Raw genomic sequence first — 21918 nt, forward strand, 5'->3', positions numbered from 1 at the left:
TCGAGAAGTCACTACCCCAACACAGGACAGAGAGAAGTAACCACCCCAACACAGGACAGAGAGAAGTCACCACCCCAACACAGGACAGAGAGAAGTCACTACCCCAACACAGGACAGCGAGAAGTCACTACCCCAACACAGGACAGCGAGAAGTCACTACCCCAACACAGGACAGCGAGAAGTCACTACCCCAACACAGGACAGAGAGAAGTCACCACCCCAACACAGGGACAGAGAGAAGTCACCACCCCAACACAGGACAGCGAGAAGTCACTACCCCAACACAGGACAGAGGAGAACCCCCAACACAGAACAGAGAGAAGTCACCACCCCAACACAGGACAGCAAGAAGTCACTACCCCAACACAGGACAGCGAGAAGTCACTACCCCAACACAGGACAGCGAGAAGTCACTACCCCAACACAGGACAGCGAGAAGTCACTACCCCTAACACAGGACAGCGAGAAGTCACTACCCCAACACAGGACAGCGAGAAGTCACTACCCCAACACAGGACAGCGAGAAGTCACTTCCCCAACACAGGACAGAGAGAAGTCACTACCCCAACACAGGACAGAGAGAAGTCACTAACCCAACACAGGACAGAGAGAAGTCACTACCCCAACACAGGACAGCGAGAAGTCACTACCCCAACACAGGACAGAGAGAAGTCACTACCCCAACACAGGACAGCGAGAAGTCACTACCCCAACACAGGACAGCGAGAAGTCACTTCCCCAACACAGGACAGCGAGAAGTCACTACCCCAACACAGGAGAGAGACAGAGACACACATTGCAACACAGAGAGAAGTCACTACCCCAACACAGGACAGCGAGAAGTCACTTCCCCAACACAGGACAGCGAGAAGTCACTTCCCCAACACAGGACAGAGAGAAGTCACTACCCCAACACAGGACAGAGAGAAGTCACTACCCCAACACAGGAGAGAGACAGAGACACACATTGCAACACAGAGAGAGAAGTCACTACCCCAACACAGGACAGAGAGAAGTCACTACCCCAACACAGGACAGAGAGAAGTCACCACCCCAACACAGGACAGAGAGAAGTCACTACCCCAACACAGGGACAGCGAGAAGTCACTACCCCAACACAGGACAGCGAGAAGTCACTACCCCAACACAGGACAGCGAGAAGTCACTACCCCAACACAGGACAGAGAGAAGTAACCACCCCAACACAGGACAGAGAGAAGTCACCACCCCAACACAGGACAGAGAGAAGTCACTACCCCAACACAGGACAGCGAGAAGTCACTACCCCAACACAGGACAGCGAGAAGTCACTACCCCAACACAGGACAGCGAGAAGTCACTACCCCAACACAGGACAGAGAGAAGTCACCACCCCAACACAGGACAGAGAGAAGTCACCACCCCAACACAGGACAGCGAGAAGTCACTACCCCAACACAGGAGAGAGACAGAGACACACATTGCAACACAGAGAGAAGTCACTACCCCAACACAGGACAGCGAGAAGTCACTTCCCCAACACAGGACAGCGAGAAGTCACTACCCCAACACAGGACAGAGAGAAGTCACTACCCCAACACAGGACAGAGAGAAGTCACTAACCCAACACAGGACAAGAGAGAAGTCACTACCCCAACACAGGACAGCGAGAAGTCACTTCCCCAACACAGGACAGCGAGAAGTCACTACCCCAACACAGGACAGAGAGAAGTCACCACCCCAACACAGGAGAGAGGACAGAGACACACATTGCAACACAGAGAGAAGTCACTACCCCAACACAGGACAGAGAGAAGTCACTACCCCAACACAGAACAGAGAGAGAAGTCACCACCCCAACACAGGACAGCAAGAAGTCACTACCCCAACACAGGACAGCGAGAAGTCACTACCCCAACACAGGACAGCGAGAAGTCACTACCCCAACACAGGACAGAGAGAAGTCACTACCCCAACACAGGACAGCGAGAAGTCACCTACCCCCAACACAGGACAGCGAGAAGTCACTACCCCAACACAGGACAGCGAGAAGTCACTACCCCAACACAGGACAGCGAGAAGTCACTACCCCAACACAGGACAGAGAGAAGTCACTACCCCAACACAGGACAGCGAGAAGTCACTACCCCAACACAGGACAGAGAGAAGTCACTCCCCCAACACAGGACAGAGAGAAGTCACTACCCCAACACAGGACAGAGAGAAGTCACTACCCAAACACAGGACAGAGAGAAGTCACTACCCCAACACAGGACAGAGAGAAGTCACTACCCCAACACAGGACAGAGAGAACCCCCAACACAGAACAGAGAGAAGTCACCACCCCAACACTGGACAGCGAGAAGTCACTTCCCCAACACAGGAGAGAGACAGAGACACACATTGCAACACAGAGAGAAGTCACTACCCCAACACGCAACAAAAAAAGACAGAGAAACCCCCAACACAGGACAGAGAGAGTCCCCAGATGCCTGTTTCCCAACCTCTTCCTATCTCTCCATGCTGGGAGTGTGGGGAGCTGGGAGTGTGGGTGTGTGGGAGTATGGGAGCTGGGACTGTGGGTGGGTGGGAGTATGGGAGCTGGGACTGTGGGTGTGTGGGAGTGTTTTTAGACAGCAGATTGTGAGCTGTTTCACAACCTCAGCTTCTCTCTCCATGCTGGGAGTGTGGGAGTGTGGGGAGGCTGGGAGCGTGGGAGGCTGGGGAGCAGTCCTGTGTACAGTAGGAGTGTGTGGAGAGGAGTCTTTGAGCTGTTTCTCCTCCTGTCTGTATATTGTACTTTTCCTCAGATACTTGTAGGAGTTATATTGTTATCTGGCAGCTTCAGGGGCCATCAGGACCGAGGCTCAATGGGATTTTCCTCCTCAGTTTGAATTTGAAATGTTAACCAGAAGTGGGAGCTGGTGTGTCTGTGGGGGGGGGGGGGGGAGGGGGAGATTGTGGCAGTGGGAGCCGGTGTGCCTGTGGGCGGGGGGGGGGAGATTGTGGCAGTGGGAGCTGGTGTGTCTGTGGGGGGGAGAGATTGTGGCAGTGGGAGCCGGTGTGTCTGGTGGGGGGGGGGGGGAGATTGTGGCAGTGGGAGCCGGTGTGCCTGTGGGGGGGGGGGGGAGATTGTGGCAGTGGGAGCTGGTGTGTCTGTGGGGGGAGAGATTGTGGCAGTGGGAGCCGGTGTGTCTGTGGGGGGGGGGGAGATTGTGGCAGTGGGAGCCGGTGTGTCTGTGGGGGGGGGGGGGGGGAGGGAGATTGTGGCAGTGGGAGCCGGTGTGTCTGTGGGGGGAGAGATTGTGGCAGTGGGAGCCGGTTGTGTCTGTGGGGGGGGGGGAGAGAGATTGTGGCAGTGGGAGCTGGTGTGTCTGTGGGGGGGAGAGATTGTGGCAGTGGGAGCCGGTGTGTCTGTGGGGGGGGGGAGATTGTGGCAGTGGGAGCCGGTGTGTGTGTGGGGGGGGGGGAGATTGTGGCAGTGGGAGCCGGTGTGTCTGTGGGGGGGGGGGGGGGAGATTGTGGCAGTGGGAGCCGGTGTGTCTGTGGGGGGAGAGATTGTGGCAGTGGGAGCCTGTGTGTGTGTGTGTGGGGGGGGAGATTGTGGCAGTGGGAGCCGGTGTGTCTGTGGGTTGTGAATTGTTGGGTGAATGAGGGAGCTGTGATTGTGAAGAAGACGTGGTTATTAGGGGATTTGAATGCTTGGTGATTAGGAATATTTGTAGCACTGTTTTGACTCTGTCTGCTCCTTATGTAATAGTCACTATATCTAATTCCTCAATCTGCCTCACAAATAAGCTGTTAGAAGCTCTGCACTAAGTAGAAATAGAAAGTTATTGGGCTCTTTGTATCGGGGCAGTTTCAGTGCAGAATCCGGGCACACTGATATGTATCACACTCTGCGTCTCTCTGCGCCGTTCCATTCCCCTTTCACTGGCCCACAAGTTCCTCCACATCTGAAGTGGTGTTAGTGTTATATACTTCATCACATGTAAGAAACACGGAGCGGCGGCGTCTAAACACGGAGCGGCGGCGTCTAGACACGGAGCGGCGGCGTCTAGACACAGAGCCGGCGGCGTCTAAACACGAAGCGGCGGCGTCTAAACACGGAGCGGGCGGCGTCTAAACAGGGAGCGGCGGCGTCTAAACGGAGCGGCGGCGTCTAAACACGGAAGCGACGGCGTCTAAACGGAGCGGCGGCGTCTAAACAGGGAGCGGCATCGTCTAAACACGGAGCGCGGCGGCGTCTAAACACGGAGCGGCGGCATCTAAACAGGGAGCGGCATCGTCTAAACACAGAGCGGCGCGTCTAAACGGAGCGACGACGTCTAGATACGAAGCGGCGGTGTCTAAACCTGGATTGGTGGCGTCTAAACACGGAGCCGTGCGACTAGACACGGGAGGGCGGCGGCGTCTAAACACGGAGCGGCGGCGTCTAAACGGAGCGGCGGCGTCTAAACAGGGAGCGGCGGGCGTCTAAACAGGGAGCGGCATCGTCTAAACACGGAGCGGCGGCGTCTAAACACGGAGCGGCGGCGTCTAAACACGGAGCGCGGCGGCGGTCTAAACACGGAGCGGCGGCGTCTAAACAGGGAGCGGCGGCGTCTAAACGGAACGGCGAGCATCTAAACACGGAGCGGGCGGCGTCTAAACACGAAGCGGCCGGCGTCTAAACACGGAGCGCGGCGGCGTCTAAACAGGGAGCGGCGGCGTCTAAACAGGGAGCGGCGGCGTCTAAACAGGGAGCGGCGGCGTCTAAACACGGAGCGACGGCGTCTAAACGGAGCGGCGGCGTCTAAACAGGGAGCGGCATCGTCTAAACACGGAGCGGCGGCGTCTAAACACGGAGCGGTGGCGTCTAAACAGGGAGCGGCGGCGTCTAAACAGGGAGCGGCATCGTCTAAACACGGAGCGCGGCGGCGTCTAAACACGGCAGCGGCGGCGTCTAAACACGGAGCGGTGGCGTCTAAACACGGAGCAGGTGGCGTCTAAACGGAGCGGCGGCGTCTAAACAGGGAGCGGCATCGTCTAAACACGGAGCGGCGGCATCTAAACACGGAGCGGTGGCGTCTAAACGGAGCGGCGGCATCTAAACAGGGAGCGGCATCGTCTAAACACAGAGCGGCGCGTCTAAACGGAAGCGGCGACGTCTAGATACGAAGCGGCGGTGTCTAAACCTGGATTGGTGGCGTCTAAACATGGAGCAGTGCGACTAGACACGGGGCGGCGGCGTCTAAACACGGAGCGGCGGCGTTCTAAACGGAGCGGCGGCGTCTAAACAGGGAGCGGCGGCGTCTAAACAGGGAGCGGCATCGTCTAAACACGGAGCCGGCGGCGTCTAAACGGAGCGGCGGCATCTAAACACGGAGCGGCGCGTCTAAACGGAGCGGTGGCATCTAGATACGAAGCGGCGGCGTCTAAACCTGGATCGGTGGCGTCTAAACACGGAGCCGTGCGTCTAGACACGGAGCGGCGGCGTCCTAAACACACTTTGCTCTACGTTGATGCTTAAACACCTAAGTCACCAATTAAAAGGAGTGCACTGGGGAGTAATATGTCAGAATTGAAGCACGGTGTATCCCTTCAGAGGACAAGTACTCATTATTTTACACATTACTGATTTAGATATTACATTGAAGTTCAGATTGTGCTGATTGTGAAGTTCAGATTGTGCTGATTGTGAAGTTCAGATTGTGCTGATTGTGAAGTTCAGATTGTGCTGATTGTGAAGTTCAGATTGTGCTGATTGTGACGTTCAGATTGTGCTGATTGTGACGTTCAGATTGTGCTGATTTGTGAAGTTCAGATTGTGCTGATTGTGACGTTCAGATTGTGCTGATTGTGAAGTTCTGATTGTGCTGATTGTGACGTTCAGATTTAGCTGTAGTTAAGCTGATTGTGAAGTTCAGATTGTGCTGATTGTGACGTTCAGATTGAGCTGATTGTGAAGTTCAGATTGATCTGATTGTGACGTTCAGATTGTGCTGATTGTGAAGTTCAGATTGTGCTGATTGTGCCTGTGTTGTCTTTGTTACTTCACAATCTGAGATAATACTTTTATTGTGGTAAAATGGGTCATCTCAAAAACACTTAAAATAACAGTAAGCAAAATAAGAAAACTAAAGAGACTGAATCTATGGTCGCCGACAGGGGGTGGGCCCGGAACAGCAGCCCGGGGATCGGCATAGGAAGGGGCCCGGAACAGCAGCCCGGGGATCGGCATAGGAAGGGGCCCGGAACAGCAGCCCGGGGATCGGCATAGGAAGGGGCCCGGAACAGCAGCCCGGGGATCGGCATAGGAAGGGGCCCGGAACAGCAGCCGGGGATCGGCATAGGAAGGGGCCCGGAACAGCAGCCCGGGGATCGGCATAGGAAGGGGCCAGAACAGCAGCCCGGGGATCGGCGTAGGAAGGGGCCCGGAACAGCAGCCCGGGGATCGGCATAGGAAGGCCCGGGGATCGGCATAGGAAGGGCCCGGAACAGCAGCCCGGGGATCGGCATAGGAAGGGGCCCGGAACAGCAGCCCGGGCATCGGCATAGGAAGGGGCCCGGAACAGCAGCCCGGGGATCGGCACAGGAAGGGGCCCGGAACAGCAGCCCGGGGATCGGCATAGGAAGGCCCGGGGATCGGCATAGGAAGGGGCCCAGAACAGCAGCCGGGGATCGGCATAGGAAGGGGCCCAGAACAGCAGCCCGGGGATCGGCATAGGAAGGGGCCCGGAACAGCAGCCAGGGGATCGGCGTAGGAAGGGGCCCGGAACAGCAGCCCGGGGATCGGCACAGGAAGGGGCCCGGAACAGCAGCCCGGGGATCGGCATAGGAAGGGGCCCGGAACAGCAGCCCGGGGATCGGCATAGGAAGGGGCCCGGAACAGCAGCCCGGGGATCGGCATAGGAAGGGGCCCGGAACAGCAGCCCGGGGATCGGCATAGGAAGGGGCCCAGAACAGCAGCCCGGGGATCGGCATAAGAAAGGGCCCGGAACAGCAGCCGGGGATCGGCATAGGAAGGGGCCCGGAACAGCAGCCCGGGGATCGGCATAGGAAGGGGCCCGGGGATCGGCATAGGAAGGGGCCCGGAACAGCAATCCAGAGATCTAACTCGCCCCTTACTCCTATAACCCCTCCCCAATCGCATTACAACATCGCTCTGACTCCTTCCCTACCTCTTATTACCTCTCCCACAAATGCTCATGTTGTAGGAGGAGCAAATGTGGATAAAAAATTGAGCAAAGCCGCCTGATACATGACGCAGAGGGCTAAACGATGCTGTTTGCCGCGGGTTTACTTTGCGACATTTCCCGCTGAGGTTCAGTGGCTCCAGGCAGCTTGGAAGTGAATATATTTATTACCTCCAGGCAGGTGATTATTCATAAAGCTTCTGTTAATAAGCTTGATTTTCCAACACGTTTATTGATTCAAATAGTTGATGATTTCCACGGGTAAATTTATTAAAGGACTAAACCTTTTTTTTTTTTAATGAATCTATGATCTGAATGCGCGCTCTAGCGCTCATCACTGGTTTCAGCTTCTGTCTTTTCTTCTAAACCGTGGGGCACTTGGAAGTTTAAGTGTTAATGTTGCTAGGAATATCAGGACAAGAACAGCTGGGAATCTGTGTTGCGTAATCACCTTGTGAGTTAAATCATCACACAGGATGGGACAGGAACCTTGTTTTTAAGTCATGGGTACTATACGTATAGCACTCACACCAAGGAGAAAAATATAGCAAAAGGGAATAAAGAAAAACAATAAAATTTTATTTAAACTCTTCTATAAAAATAATACTTACCATTAACACCTTCTTTTACACACGGGTTTAGCAACTTGATTTTTCCATACTAAGCAGATCACCGCTCTACTTTTTTAACATTATTTTTATAGAAGAGTTTAAATAAAATTTTATTGTTTTTCTTTATTCCCTTTTGCTATATTTTTCTCCTTGGTGTGAGTGCTATACTGTACGTATAGTGGTTAACATAAAATATTGTGTCTAAAGTTTTATTAGGCAGAGTGCAACATTGGGATGTCTTTTATGATCGCTTCTGGATCATTTTGAAAATATATATCCCTACTTCCCATGCACCGCCACCTTCCCTTATTAATGAACACTAAGGTTGAGCTGGTATGACCCTTTTCCTATTTTAAGTCATGGGACCAATATTTTTTTTTTTTATAAGCCAAATTTTATTGAAGGTTTTTATGTCAATGTAGCAATACAGCTTTACCTATTCATTGACATCACCGCAATTGTACAAACCATAAACATACTTAAAGAAGAAGAAAAAAGTGAACCTAAATCAGGAAGGGTGGGAAGCGAAGGACGTCCCATCGTCTGCCTCTCCATTGTCTGAATCCACCTTCACTGCCGTCTAACTAACGTGCCGCCTTCGGCTTCTTTAGGTTATTCCCCAGCTGCTTTTTTTTTTTTTTTTAGTTATTGTTAAGTCAGCGGAGAACGTGTTTCCAAATCTATCAGTATTGTGGTGCCATCTACCCCCCGGGATGTCTGTCTGTACTAACCACTCCATGGGACCGATGTGAGAGCTGGGGAAGCAATTGTTATTTTCGGAAAAGATTTTATACCCGGTTTCAGCCATGTTAATGATTGTATTAAAGGTCCCTTGTTAAAGGGGCAAGTTGTTGTTGGGAAGAAGACTTGTCTTGGTTTGTAGTCATGTCGGTGCTCTAACTGTAACTGGGAAAATAAGTCGTTCTGCGTGTTCAGACATTAACACGTGTAAAACAGGGGAGATTCTGCTTTTGGGAGGAGACTGTAATTGTGATGTGGAAACCTCACCCACCACCTGTCAAAGATCTCTCCTCTGTTCTGGAGTTGATAGATGTGTGGAGGAAGCGTTACCCCAATAGCAGGCAATATTCACGGGCGAGGGCACGTGCCAACATTTGGTCTATGGCAAGATCAGTTCTAATGTTTTTTTTTTTTAAACATAATGTCAATCTCTTCATGGAGCCCCAAATTTTTCCATATGGTTTATCTGGCCATGATTTAGTAACCGTGCGGTTTCTAATCCCCTCTGTGAATTGGCGCGGTTTATATTTGTGTTTTAATGTTCGGCTTTCACGGATTCACATTTTTCACTGTGTTTTTGGGTGCACATTTTATTTTGATTCTTTGCATTAATAGTGCATATTCATATTGGGAAAAGTCCAAATTAAACTGGTTTGCCAACAATAATATACAACAAAAGACAAAAAATACCCAATGCTACATCCAATGTGACACAATACATAATTAAATACTTCAATGTTGGTATTCTCATGAGTAAGGGTAATTTAGTTAAACCCTTTGGCCAAAGCGTTATAATCCTGCAGCCACATCACAGCATGACCAGTATGCAGCCACATCACGGCATGACCAGTATGCAGCCACGTCACGGCATGACCAGTATGCAGCCACGTCACAGCATGACCAGTATGCAGCCACGTCACAGCATGAACAGTATGCAGCCACGTCACGGCATGACCAGTATGCAGCCACGTCACAGCATGACCAGTATGCAGCACGTCACAGCATGACCAGTATGCAGCCACATCACGGCATGACCAGTATGCAGCCACGTCACAGCATGACCAGTATGCAGCCACGTCACAGCATGAACAGTATGCAGCCACGTCACAGCATGAACAGTATGCAGCCACATCACGGCATGACCAGTATGCAGCCACGTCACAGCATGACCAGTATGCAGCACGTCACAGCATGACCAGTATGCAGCCACGTCACAGCATGACCAGTATGCAGCCACATCACGGCATGACCAGTATGCAGCCACGTCACAGCATGACCAGTATGCAGCCACATCACGGCATGACCAGTATGCAGCCACGTCACGGCATGAACAGTATGCAGCCACATCACGGCATGACCAGTATGCAGCCACGTCACAGCATGACCAGTATGCAGCCACGTCACGGCATGACCAGTATGCAGCCACGTTACGGCATGACCAGTATGCAGCTAAGTCACAGCATGACCAGTATGCAGCCACGTCACAGCATGACCAGTATGCAGCCACATCACGGCATGACCAGTAGTATGCAGCCACATCACAGCATGACCAGTATGCAGCCACATCACGGCATGACCAGTAGTATGCAGCCACATCACAGCATGACCAGTATGCAGCAACATCACGGCATGACCAGTATTATGCAGCCACGTCACAGCATGACCAGTATGCAGCCACGTCACGGCATGACCAGTATGCAGCCACGTCACAGCATGACCAGTATGCAGCCACATCACGGCATGACCAGTATGCAGCCACGTCACGGCATGACCAGTATGCAGCCACGTCACGGCATGACCAGTATGCAGCCACGTCACAGCATGACCAGTATGCAGCTAAGTCACAGCATGACCAGTATGCAGCCACATCACGGCATGACCAGTATTATGCAGCCACGTCACAGCATGACCAGTATGCAGCCACGTCACAGCATGACCAGTATGCAGCCACGTCACGGCATGACCAGTATGCAGGTCCTAACACTACCTTGACCTGCATTATAGTCGTGACGTGGCTGCAAGCTTATAACGCTTTGGCCAAAGGGTTTAACTAAATGACCCTTAGGCTGCGCTTATAGTGCCTTGCGACGGCGACACGACGTCGCTCCAAAACAAATTAATTGACTCCGTCACAAGCGCTTATAGTAAGCGCGACGGAGCGTCTAAAAATTTGGAAGCCGGGTAAATTAGATTTTTTTAGAGAGTCGCCACATGTGACTGTCTCTAAACCAATCAAATTGCGCGGCCCGCCCCCTTTAGTGACGTCACTGGTGAGCGTCGCTAAAATACAAATTACAACTATCACGGACGGCAACGGGTGACATCATCGGTCGCGCCACCGTCGCTAGCACTATAAGCACGGCCTTACTCACGAGAATACTAACATTGAAGAATTTAACTGTATTTTGTCACATTGGATGTAGCATTGGGTATTTTTGCATTTTGTTGTATACATTTGGCCACGCTCTGTAGCACTCCTTTGGACATAAAAAAAAAATATATATATATATATATATACTGTATATATATATATATATATATGATGTGGTGGGTTATGGGGTTAGAGCTTGCTGGGATTGTGTGTTTTTGCCAACAATAGCACTGAAAACATGATGAGGAGTGTGAACAAGGTGATCACCTGGAAGAGGAATTCAGGATCACTACAAAAAATTAGAATATCAACACGACAGACTTTAATTCCCAATGAGTGAGATGTTTACACAGTGACCTGTCGTACACAAAGCTGCAGTATGCGAGGGAGAGCTCGTTACCAGAATCTCATGGACTTTCAGGCACATCCACATTATTTCTTGGGGTTGGTGAAGCCGAAGAGTGCAGAGAAGGGAATGATTTACTGCTTGGAGATACCAATGGATGGGAACTAGCAGAGCCTGCCCAGATTTGGACGCATGCTGTTAGCAGCAGGAACCCGGGATGAGTCGGAAGCAGAGCGGTTCCTGCAGGGCTTTCCAAAGTGGATTGAGAAGGAATCGCGGTCTTCATTGGAGAATTCCCTGCCTTGCACTGAGAGATCTGAAGGAAAGGCAATGGGAAAGCAGCAGGAACTGATGGGCTCCCAGGGGACGTTTAGAACCATTTCTGGTCGTTCCTGGAGAAAGACCTTTTCATAAAGAGAGTCAAAAAGGCAGAATTGGCATTGAGTGGTGGAAGAGCAGTAATAACATTATTACAAATGAGGGGGGATCTGTGGGACTTTAGGAATTGGAGGGCGTTTCTCTTATGCACCAATATATTCTCCAATGACTTGCCTAATTGGCTGAAGGTGTTAATGAACAGCATAGTGCAACCTGTTCACATCTATTTTATTCCCAATGGGGCAATTGTGGATTTAAAAAAAATATATACATTTTTCGCTGCACATTACAAATTCCATCTAAATGATTTGGTTTTAACGCTGTCGTCATTGCATCCCTAACGAGCTTCTCACCGGTTTTCACGGCTGAATGTGTCCAAGTTTGTCGGGTTACATTGAGTTGCTTTATTGAGTTGCCCTTTTCCTGGCCCCAGGGCTGTCCCTTGTCTGCGATCTCGTTATTCGTTATCCATTGAGCTATGGATTCATGATAAGGTTTTCTCTGGGATTCCTAACGGTCCTACTAAGGCCCAGACCCACAAAAGGGGGCTACGCTTTAGCACACCTTTTACCCCCGTTCATTTGAGGCAGAGTATTGATTATTAATAAATTTATTGCATCAATGTTTTCGGCACACTTGCTTGCGTTGATCCCTGATATTGAAGCCGCGCTGGCTGGAATCGCGCGCTGATGCCTCCCGGACAGAATCTCCTCTACTCCCCTGAGACTGGGGTTTTTTTTAGGTTTGTTTGCTTTTACCATTTTACAGCAAGTTGGGAGACTAAATTCGGATAGATATTTGTTATTAGATTAGATCAGGGGCGGCCAAGTCCAGTCCTCAAGGGCCGGCAACAGGTCAGGTTTTCAGGATATCCCTGCTTCAGCAGAGGGCTCAATCAGTGGCTGAGTCGAAGAGCATGCTTCAGCACAGGTGGCTCAATCAGTGGCTCAGTCAAAGACTGAGCCACCTGCGCTGCAGCTGCGATATCCTGAAAACCTGACCTGTTGGTGGCGCTTGAGGACTAGAGTTGGCCGCCCCCGGATTAGATTGTCTTGTTTACCTCGTTTGTATAAAAGTTTAATAACTGTGTGCCAGCTCCTGAAGGTAACATGCCAATCCGATTCTGTAGGGTGGTGTTGCATTTTTAAAGAGCCTTTAATGTATAATAATAATTTACATTTATGTTTTTTGATTTATTTATTTTTACATTCTTGGAGCTTTATTTCTGTAAGTATTAATACAGCCATTAGTAAAACGAGTGACATAATAGATTTAAATATTCTTTAGGTATCATACAGGTTCATTTTATCCGTCATTGTTTTAGAGGAATTGAAATGGGCTTTTCCAAGAGGCAGTGGTGCAGAGATTGGGTTCTCAGAAGTTAGATATCCTCTGAGCCGTTATTAATATTACCGTCAATAACTCAGTTCAGCGATAATCCTGGGGCTATGTTTAAAGTGTAGCAAGCTGTCCTGCTCTTAGGATCATTGAGAACAAGCTGTATGACGTGCTGGTTAAATGCAGGCATCACCAGCAACTGGAGGCTTTAGTTGGTAATGGAGTGAGCAGCTAATAGTCCAGAATGGAGAATTTGCTATAGCCCCAGCGGCTGAGAGAGCAGGAGTATCCGCGACAGTGAATCTTCCGCTCCTGTGTGCAGTGACAATCCTGGCGTGTCAGCTGGAGACTGCTTTTTACTTCCGAAGAGAAACCGCGTTTCCACACTTTTCTGTCTTATATTCAAATATATATATATATATATATATATATATATATATATATATATATATATATAGCCTATAGGGAACCATGCTAAAAATGGTTTTTGAAGCAAAAAGTGGCACTGTGTGCTCATTTGCATGTCATTTCCCAGAATCCCTCAGTGGAAGTGCTGTGTGCTGGGTGATAATGGGGAAAGGCGGGGTTGCAGACCTGCCTAAGATGAGCATACAGTTGTATTTACATTTGCATATTTGCTTTGCTGTGGAGGGTTTTTGTAACTTTTGTTACTCACCATAACTTAACTCAGTATATATATATATATATATATATAGAGAGAGAGAACGGCACACACTGAAAAAAAAACAGAGGCAGGTGTGGTGCACGGTAAAGGGTAAATAGTTAAAGTCTGTAAGGATCTCTAGAGATCCGATATACCGGCACAGCACAAGAGATAATCACATAAAAGTGGTTTATTGGGTCCAAAATGCACATATATGCTAGACGTTTCGGTCCCCAGTGGGACCTTTTTAGGATTATTGTCTTGCTGTATGACCCACTTTCGGTTCAGCTTCAGCTCACAGACGGATGGCCTGACTTTTTCCTCTAGAATCTTCTGATACAATGCAGAATTCATGCTTCTGTCAATGAGGGCAAGTCGTCCAGGTCCTGAGGCAGCAAAGCAGCCCCAAACCATCACACTCCCACCACCATGCTTGGTGGTTGGGATGAGGTTCTTCTATTAGACAAGTGTTTTCCTCTGGGCTATCCATCCATGAACACCATTATTGATCAGTTACATAGTTACATAGTAGATGAGGTTGAAAAAAGGCATACTTCCAGCATGTTCAACCTTTGCTAAATTTAGACGACAGATACTTATCCTATATCCGTACTTATAGTGGATATTGATCCAGAGGAAGGCAAAAAAAAAAAAAAAACAGTGACACATCATCTAATGATATCTCATAAGAGGAAAATAAATTCCTTTCTGACTCCAAGAATTGGCAATCAGATTAATCCCTGGATCAACATCCTTCCCATGTTACTTATTTGGTATATCCCTGTATACGTTTCCTTTCTAAAAAGATGTCCAACCTTTTTGAAGTGAAACTTCTTTAGTGGCACCTCTGATGGGATAAAACTGGATAGATGGGGGGCGAAATGTGAAACGGAAGTGACGATACGTAATGGACGCCGCTCCGCTCACACGGCCCCTGTCACATGTGGCGGCAGCGGCGGCGATAGCCGCCGCCGCCGCTCCTAATCGCCGCCTCACCCTCCCACACACCCCTCACCCTCCCACACACCCAGTTGCTCACATGCGGCAGCGATAGCCGCCGCTCCTAACTGCCACGGCGCCGCTGTTCCGCCGCCCGCTGCCATGCCGCGCGCCACGCATGCGCAGAAGCGGCTGGCAGCGGCGCCGTTCCCCGCCCACTGCCATGCCGCGCGCCACGCATGCGCAGAAGCGGCTGGCAGCGGCGCCGCTCCCCGCCCGCTGCCATGCCGATGGACAGGAGGAGGGAGGCCGGCGCCGCTCCTAACAGCCTGGGAATAGGGTGGTTTGAGCGCGCCGCCGGGGGGTGAGGAAGGGGGGAGCTTGAGCGCGCCGCCGGGGGGTGGGGAAGGGGGAGCTTGAGCGCGCCGCCGGGGGGTGGGGAAGGGGGGAGCTTGAGCGCGCCGCCGGGGGGTGGGGAAGGGGGGAGCTTGAGCGCGCCGCCGGGTTGTGGGGAAGGGGGCAGCTTGAGCGCGCCGCCGGGGTATGGGGGGGGTATCTGCTCAGAAGACTCAGACTGAGCCCCCCGCGTCCGCAGCTCCGTCGGGGGTGGGGAGAGTCAGGAGAGAGGGGGCAGGACACAGACAGAGAGACATACGGTACACACAGAGAGATACACATACACTGACAGACACACACACACTGACATACACACATTGACTGACACATACACACATTGACTGACACATACACACAATGACACACACACACTTACTCTGACGCACACACACTGACTGACACACACACACACACTTACTCTGACGCACGCACACACTCTGACGCACGCGCACACACTCTGACGCACGCGCACACACTGACGCACGCACGCGCACACTCTGACACACGCACGCACACCCCAGTGATGTACCGAACACCGCCCCTGAATGATGTGCCTATTCCTTCCCCCCCCCACTGTGAGCTCCCCCACCCGCTCAACATTCATGATGCTGGTACTGCTGCCAATAAACACATACACACACACACTGACGCATGCACACTTTGACGCACGCACACTTTGACGCACGTGCACGCACACTGACTGTCACACATACGCACGCACACTGACTGACACACATACGCACGCACACTGACTGACACACATACACTCACTGACCGACACAGAGAGACATTCACACAACACAGAGAGAGACATACACTGACACACACACACACACACACACACAATGACTGACACAAATACACACACTGACCGGTACAGATACATACACTGACCGGCACAGATACATACACTGACTGACACACACATAAACAAACACATACATACTCACTGACTGACACACTGACACATGTGTGCCGAGCACGCGCGTTATAAGTCAATTTCTGTGACAAAAGTCAAAGAAGTTTCACTTACTATGCTCGTGCACAGCACACACAGCTTCTTTTTTTTTTGAACATATCTATTGTATCTGCCATCACAATCTCCATGGGTAATGAATCACATATTGTAACTGCCCTTACTGTAAAGAACCCTTTCCTTTGTTGCTGGTAAAATCTCCTTTCCTCCAACCTTAAGGGGTGGCCCCGAGTCCTTTGTACTGCCCTTGGGATGAATAGTTCTTTTATTTGTATATAGTTATCATATCCCCTCTTAGACGCCTCTTTTCTAATGTAAGCAAATCTAATTTAGCTAGCCTCTCCTCATAATATAGAGTATCCATCCCCTTATATTCATTTGGTGGCTCTTCTCTGCACTCTCTCTAGGTCCATAATGTCTTTTCTAAGCAGTCTTTTTCTGATGAAAAAAAACCCCATAAACACTCCACATTAGGCAAGGCGAGAGTGTCCGGCAGATCCTTGATATTACACTGGGGTTCTTTGTGACTTCCTGGATGATTTGCCGGTTTGTTCTTGGAGAGATGGTAGGAAGACCGCTCCTGGGTAGATCGTGGCATGACGTGTTTCCACACACCTGTATGGTGAAGACCAAACGCACACACTTTCTGATCTTTATATAGGGTGGGGCCTCCCAAACTCACACCTGAAGATCTACCTAATTATTTAAACACCTGACTCTAATTATCCCCTTTAATTTAGCTGATGAAACCAGGGTTTCACTGACTCTTAAGTACTCATTGTTTGTCTAATTCATACATCATTTTGTTTCAAAAGACATGGCATTGGTTAATATAACATCCCACTGCTAATACCTCTCCCTATACACCCTAACACCCCGCTGCTAATACCTCTACCTATACACCCTAACATCCTGCTGCTAATACCTCTCCCTATACACCCTAACACCCCGCTGCTAATACCTCTACCTATACACCCTAACATCCTGCTGCTAATACCTCTCCCTATACACCCTAAAACCCCGCTGCTAATACCTCTCCCCATATATTCTAACACCCTGCTGGCTTTCACCATTGCTTTGTTACATTGCTGCCTACTTTTAAGTCTGCTGAAATAATGACTTCAAGATACCTTTCCTCTGAATGTTCTCCGCTTACCAAACTCTCTGCCGCCGATCCTTCATCCAATGTCTCATCCATTACACCAACTCTCTGCCGCCAATCCTTCATCCAATGTCTCATCCATTAACCCAACTCTCTGCCGCCGATCCCTCATCCAATGTCTCATCCATTACACCAACTCTCTTCCACCGATCCCTCATCCAATGTCTCATCCATTACACCAACTCTCTGCCGCCGATCCCTCATCCAATGTCTCATCCATTACACCAACTCTCTGCCGCCGATCCTTCAACCAATGTCTCATCCATTACACCAACTCTCTGCTGCCGATCCTTCATCCAATGTCTCATCCATTGCACCAACTCTCTGCCACCGATCCTTCATCCAATGTCTCATCCATTACACCAACTCTCTGCCACCGATCCTTCATCCAATGTCTCATCCATTACCCCAACTCTCTGCCACCGATCCTTCATCCAATGTCTCATCCTTTACACCAACTCTGCTGCCGATCCCTCACCCAATGTCTCATCCATTACCCCAACTCTCTGCCGCCGATCCCTCATCCAATGTCTCATCCATTACACCAACTCTCTGCCGCCGATCCCTCATCCAATGTCTCATCCATTACAACAACTCTCTTCCACCGATCCCTCATCCAATGTCTCATCCATTACACCAACTCTCTGCCGCCGATCCCTCATCCAATGTCTCATCCATTACACCAACTCTCTGCCGCCGATCCTTCAACCAATGTCTCATCCATTACACCAACTCTCTGCCGCCGATCCTTCATCCAATGTCTCATCCATTGCACCAACTCTCTGCCGCCGATCCTTCATCCAATGTCTCATCCATTACACCTACTCTCTGCCACCGATCCCTCATCCAATGTCTTATCCATTACCCCAACTCCCCACCGATCCTTCATCCAATGTCTCATCCTTTACACCAACTCTCTGCCGCCGATCCCTCACCCAATGTCTCATCCATTACACCAACTCTCTGCCACCGATCCATCATCCAATGTCTCATCCATTTACCCCAACTCTCTGCCGCCGATCCTTCATCCAATGTCTCATCCATTACACCAACTCTCTTCCGCCGATCCCTCATCCAATGTCTCATCGATTACACCAATTCTCTGCCGCCGATCCTTCCACCAATGTCTTAATGTCTTCTCCATTCTACCTACCACCTTGGCCTCTACCTCTACCAGGACTTTAGCTATCATACATTATAATAGAATCTTTAACACTGATACGGTGGAGAGATTTGTGAAATCAATGATGGTCAGCTAGCTTTGAAATACTCATTTTTTTTCCAAATGCACCTTACTAATGAAGGATTTTATGTATTTTATAGTTGATCAAAAGTAAAGTCTTGATTATTTTATGTGTGTATTAATGGGTTAAATAAAAAGTCAAAAGTCTCCTCTCTCTCGTTTAAGGGCACGTTGTTAGCTGCCAGCTTGTATATGTGTCGCCAAAGTAATAAATACACTGAACCATTTATAAAAAAAATATTCCCTTCTTTCTCTCTCTCTCTCTTGCTTCCATTTTCTCCCCCTTCTCTCCCTCTGTCTTCTCTCATCTCCTGCTTCTCCCCCTCTTTTCTCACCGCCTCCCCCCCATTCCCTCCCTCTCTCATCCTCGGCCCCCCACACATTCTCTCCTCCCTCACAATTCTCTCCACAGGTATGGGCTCCTTGCTGTGTTTTCTGCCACTGATGGAGGAATAACCAGAGTTTTCCCTAACAAGTAGGTGCCTGCTCCCCCTCCTCGGGATGCAGTACATACATGATGTCACTCCCCTCCTTGGGATGCAGTACATACATGATGTCACTCCCCCTCCTCGTGATGCAGTAAATACATGATGTCACTCCCCCTCCTCGGGATGCAGTACACACATCATGTCACTCCCCTCGGGATGCAGTACATACATGATGTCACTCCCCCTCCTCGGGATGCAGTACATACATGATGTCACTCCCCCTCCTCGGGATGCAGTACATTTATGATGTCACTCCCCCTCCTCGGGATGCAGTACATACATGATGTCACTCCCCCCCCCTCGGGATGCAGTACATACATCGTGTCACTCCCCTCCTCGGGGTGCAGTACATACATGATGTCACTCCCCCTCCTCGGGGTGCAGTACAATAGTACATACATGATGTCACTCCTCTCCTCTGGATGCAGTACATACATGATGTCACTCCCCTACTCGGGATGCAGTACATACATGATGTCACTCCCCCTCCTCGGGATGCAGTACATACATGATGTCACTCCCCCTCCTCGGGATGCAGTACATACATGATGTCACTCCCCCTCCTCGGGGTGCAATACATACATGATGTCACTCCCCCTCCTCGGGATGCAATACATACATGATGTCACTCCCCTCCTCGGGATGCAGTACATACATGATGTCAGCACATGATGTCATATTTATGGTGTTAGTGATAGCATGTGTTCTTGGGTTAAAGTTACAGACTCGGGACTCGACATTTCCAAACTTTTATCATAGAGACTGAGACACAGACCCTATTAAGTGGGATGTATAATGTAGGCCACTGACACCAATGTGTGACCCCTGTGCACACTTAACCCTTTAAACACTCACACTGATTTCCACACACACTGACCCCACACACACACTGACCCCACACACACACTGACCTCTGCACAGTCACTGACTCCACACACACACTGACCTCTGCGCACACATGCACTGACCCCCACACGCACACACAATTACCCCTGCACACACATATATACACACTGACCCCCCACACACATACACACATATAGACCCCCTGCACACACACATACACACTGACCCCTGCACAAACACACACACACTGACCCCCATGCACACACACACTGATCCCCATACAAATACACACACTGACTCGTGCACACACAGTGATCCCCCCCCCCACACACACACACTGACCCCTGCACACACGTACACTAACCCACACACACACACACTGACCCCAGTGCACATACACACTGACCCCAGCACACACATACTGATCCCTGAACACACACTGACCCCAACACACGCACACACTGACCCCTGCACGCACACACACACACTGACCCCTGCACACACACACACACATACTGACCGCTGCACACACACACTGACCCCTGCACACACACTGACCCCTGCACACACTGACCCCAGCGCACATACACACTGACCCCAGCACACACACACACTAACCCCTGCACGCACACACACACACTGACCCCTGCACACACACACACACACTGACCGCTGCACACACACACTGACTCCTGCACACACTGACCCCAGCGCACATACACACTGACCCCAGCACACACACACACTAACCCCAGCGCGCACACACACATGCACACACTGATCTCCACTCACACACGCACACATACTGAGCCCCCCCCCCACACACACACACACTGACCCCTGGATACACACACATACTGACCCCTGCATGCACACACCCACTCTGACCCCTGCATACACACACACACACACACACACACACACACTGACCCACGCACACTGACGGCTGACATCTCTGTGTGTTAGAGCTGCTGATGACTGGGTGGAGGATCCGGAACCTCACAATGCCACTTACTATCGCAGGAGCCTGGACAACATGGGCTACATCTTCAGGGCCCCCTACAGGGAGTGTGAGTATCACTGGGGGTGGGGGGAGTGTGAGTATCACTAGAGGGGTGTGACTATCACTGGGGGTGGGAGGAGTGTGAGTATCACTAGGGGGGTGTGACTATCACTGGGGGTGGGAGGAGTGTGAGTATCACTAGGGGGTGTGACTATCACTGGGGGTGGGGGGAGTGTGAGTATCACTAGGGGGGTGTGACTATCACTGGGGGTGGGGGGGGTGTGACTATCACTGGGGGTGGGGGGAGTGTGAGTATCACTAGGGGGGTGTGACTATCACTGGGGGTGGGGGGAGTGTGAGTATCACTAGGGGGGTGTGACTATCACTGGGGGTGGGAGGAGTGTGAGTATCACTAGGGGTGTGTGACTATCACTGGGGGTGGGGGGAGTGTGAGTATCACTAGGGGGGTGTGACTATCACTGGGGGTGGGAGGAGTGTGAGTATCACTAGGGGGGTGTGACTATCACTGGGGGTGGGGGGAGTGTGAGTATCACTGGGGGGGTGTGACTATCACTGGGGGTGGGAGGAGTGTGAGTATCACTAGGGGGTGTGACTATCACTGGGGGTGGGAGGAGTGTGAGTATCACTAGGGGGGTGTGACTATCACTGGGGGTGGGAGGAGTGTGAGTATCACTGGAGGTTGGAGGAGTGTGAGTATCACTGGGGGGTGTGACTATCACTGGGGGTGGGAGGAGTGTGAGTATCACTGGAGGTTGGAGGAGTGTATCACTGGGGGGTGTGACTATCACTGGGGGTGGGGGGAGTGTGAGTATCACTGGGGGGTGTGACTATCACTGCTGGGGGTTGGGGGAGTGTGAGTATCACTGGGGGGTGTGACTATCACTGGGGGTTGGAGGAGTGTGAGTATCACTGGAGGTTGGAGGAGTGTGAGTATCACTGGGGGGTGTGACTATCACTGGGGGTGGGGGGAGTGTGAGTATCACTGGGGGGTGTGACTATCACTGGGGGTGGGGGAAGTGTGAGTATCACTGGGGGGTGTGACTATCACTGGGGGTGGGGGGAGTGTGAGTATCACTGGGGGTGTGACTATCACTGGGGGTGGGAGGAGTGTGAGTATCACTGGGGGGAATGGCAGTATCACCGTGGGAGTGTGAGTATCAGTGAGGGGAGAGTGTGCGTATCACTAGGGGGGATAGTGAGTGGGTATCAGTAAGTACCACACATTGTTACCCTTTGAA

General features: G+C 50.8%; 1 protein-coding gene across 1 annotated transcript in view; it reads left to right on the forward strand.

Annotated features, from left to right (window-relative positions):
- The window catches only part of CACNA2D2 (calcium voltage-gated channel auxiliary subunit alpha2delta 2), a 211669-nt gene that overhangs the window by 174150 nt on the left and 15601 nt on the right, over positions 1-21918 (forward strand). Inside the window, exons 28-29 of the mRNA XM_075573647.1 lie at positions 18735-18797; positions 20623-20726. Coding sequence (XP_075429762.1) covers positions 18735-18797; positions 20623-20726 — 167 coding nt within the window. The remainder of the gene's footprint in view (positions 1-18734; positions 18798-20622; positions 20727-21918) is intronic.

This window comes from Ascaphus truei, chromosome 17 (genome assembly GCF_040206685.1).
Source record: "Ascaphus truei isolate aAscTru1 chromosome 17, aAscTru1.hap1, whole genome shotgun sequence".
Lineage (NCBI taxonomy): Eukaryota > Metazoa > Chordata > Amphibia > Anura > Ascaphidae > Ascaphus > Ascaphus truei.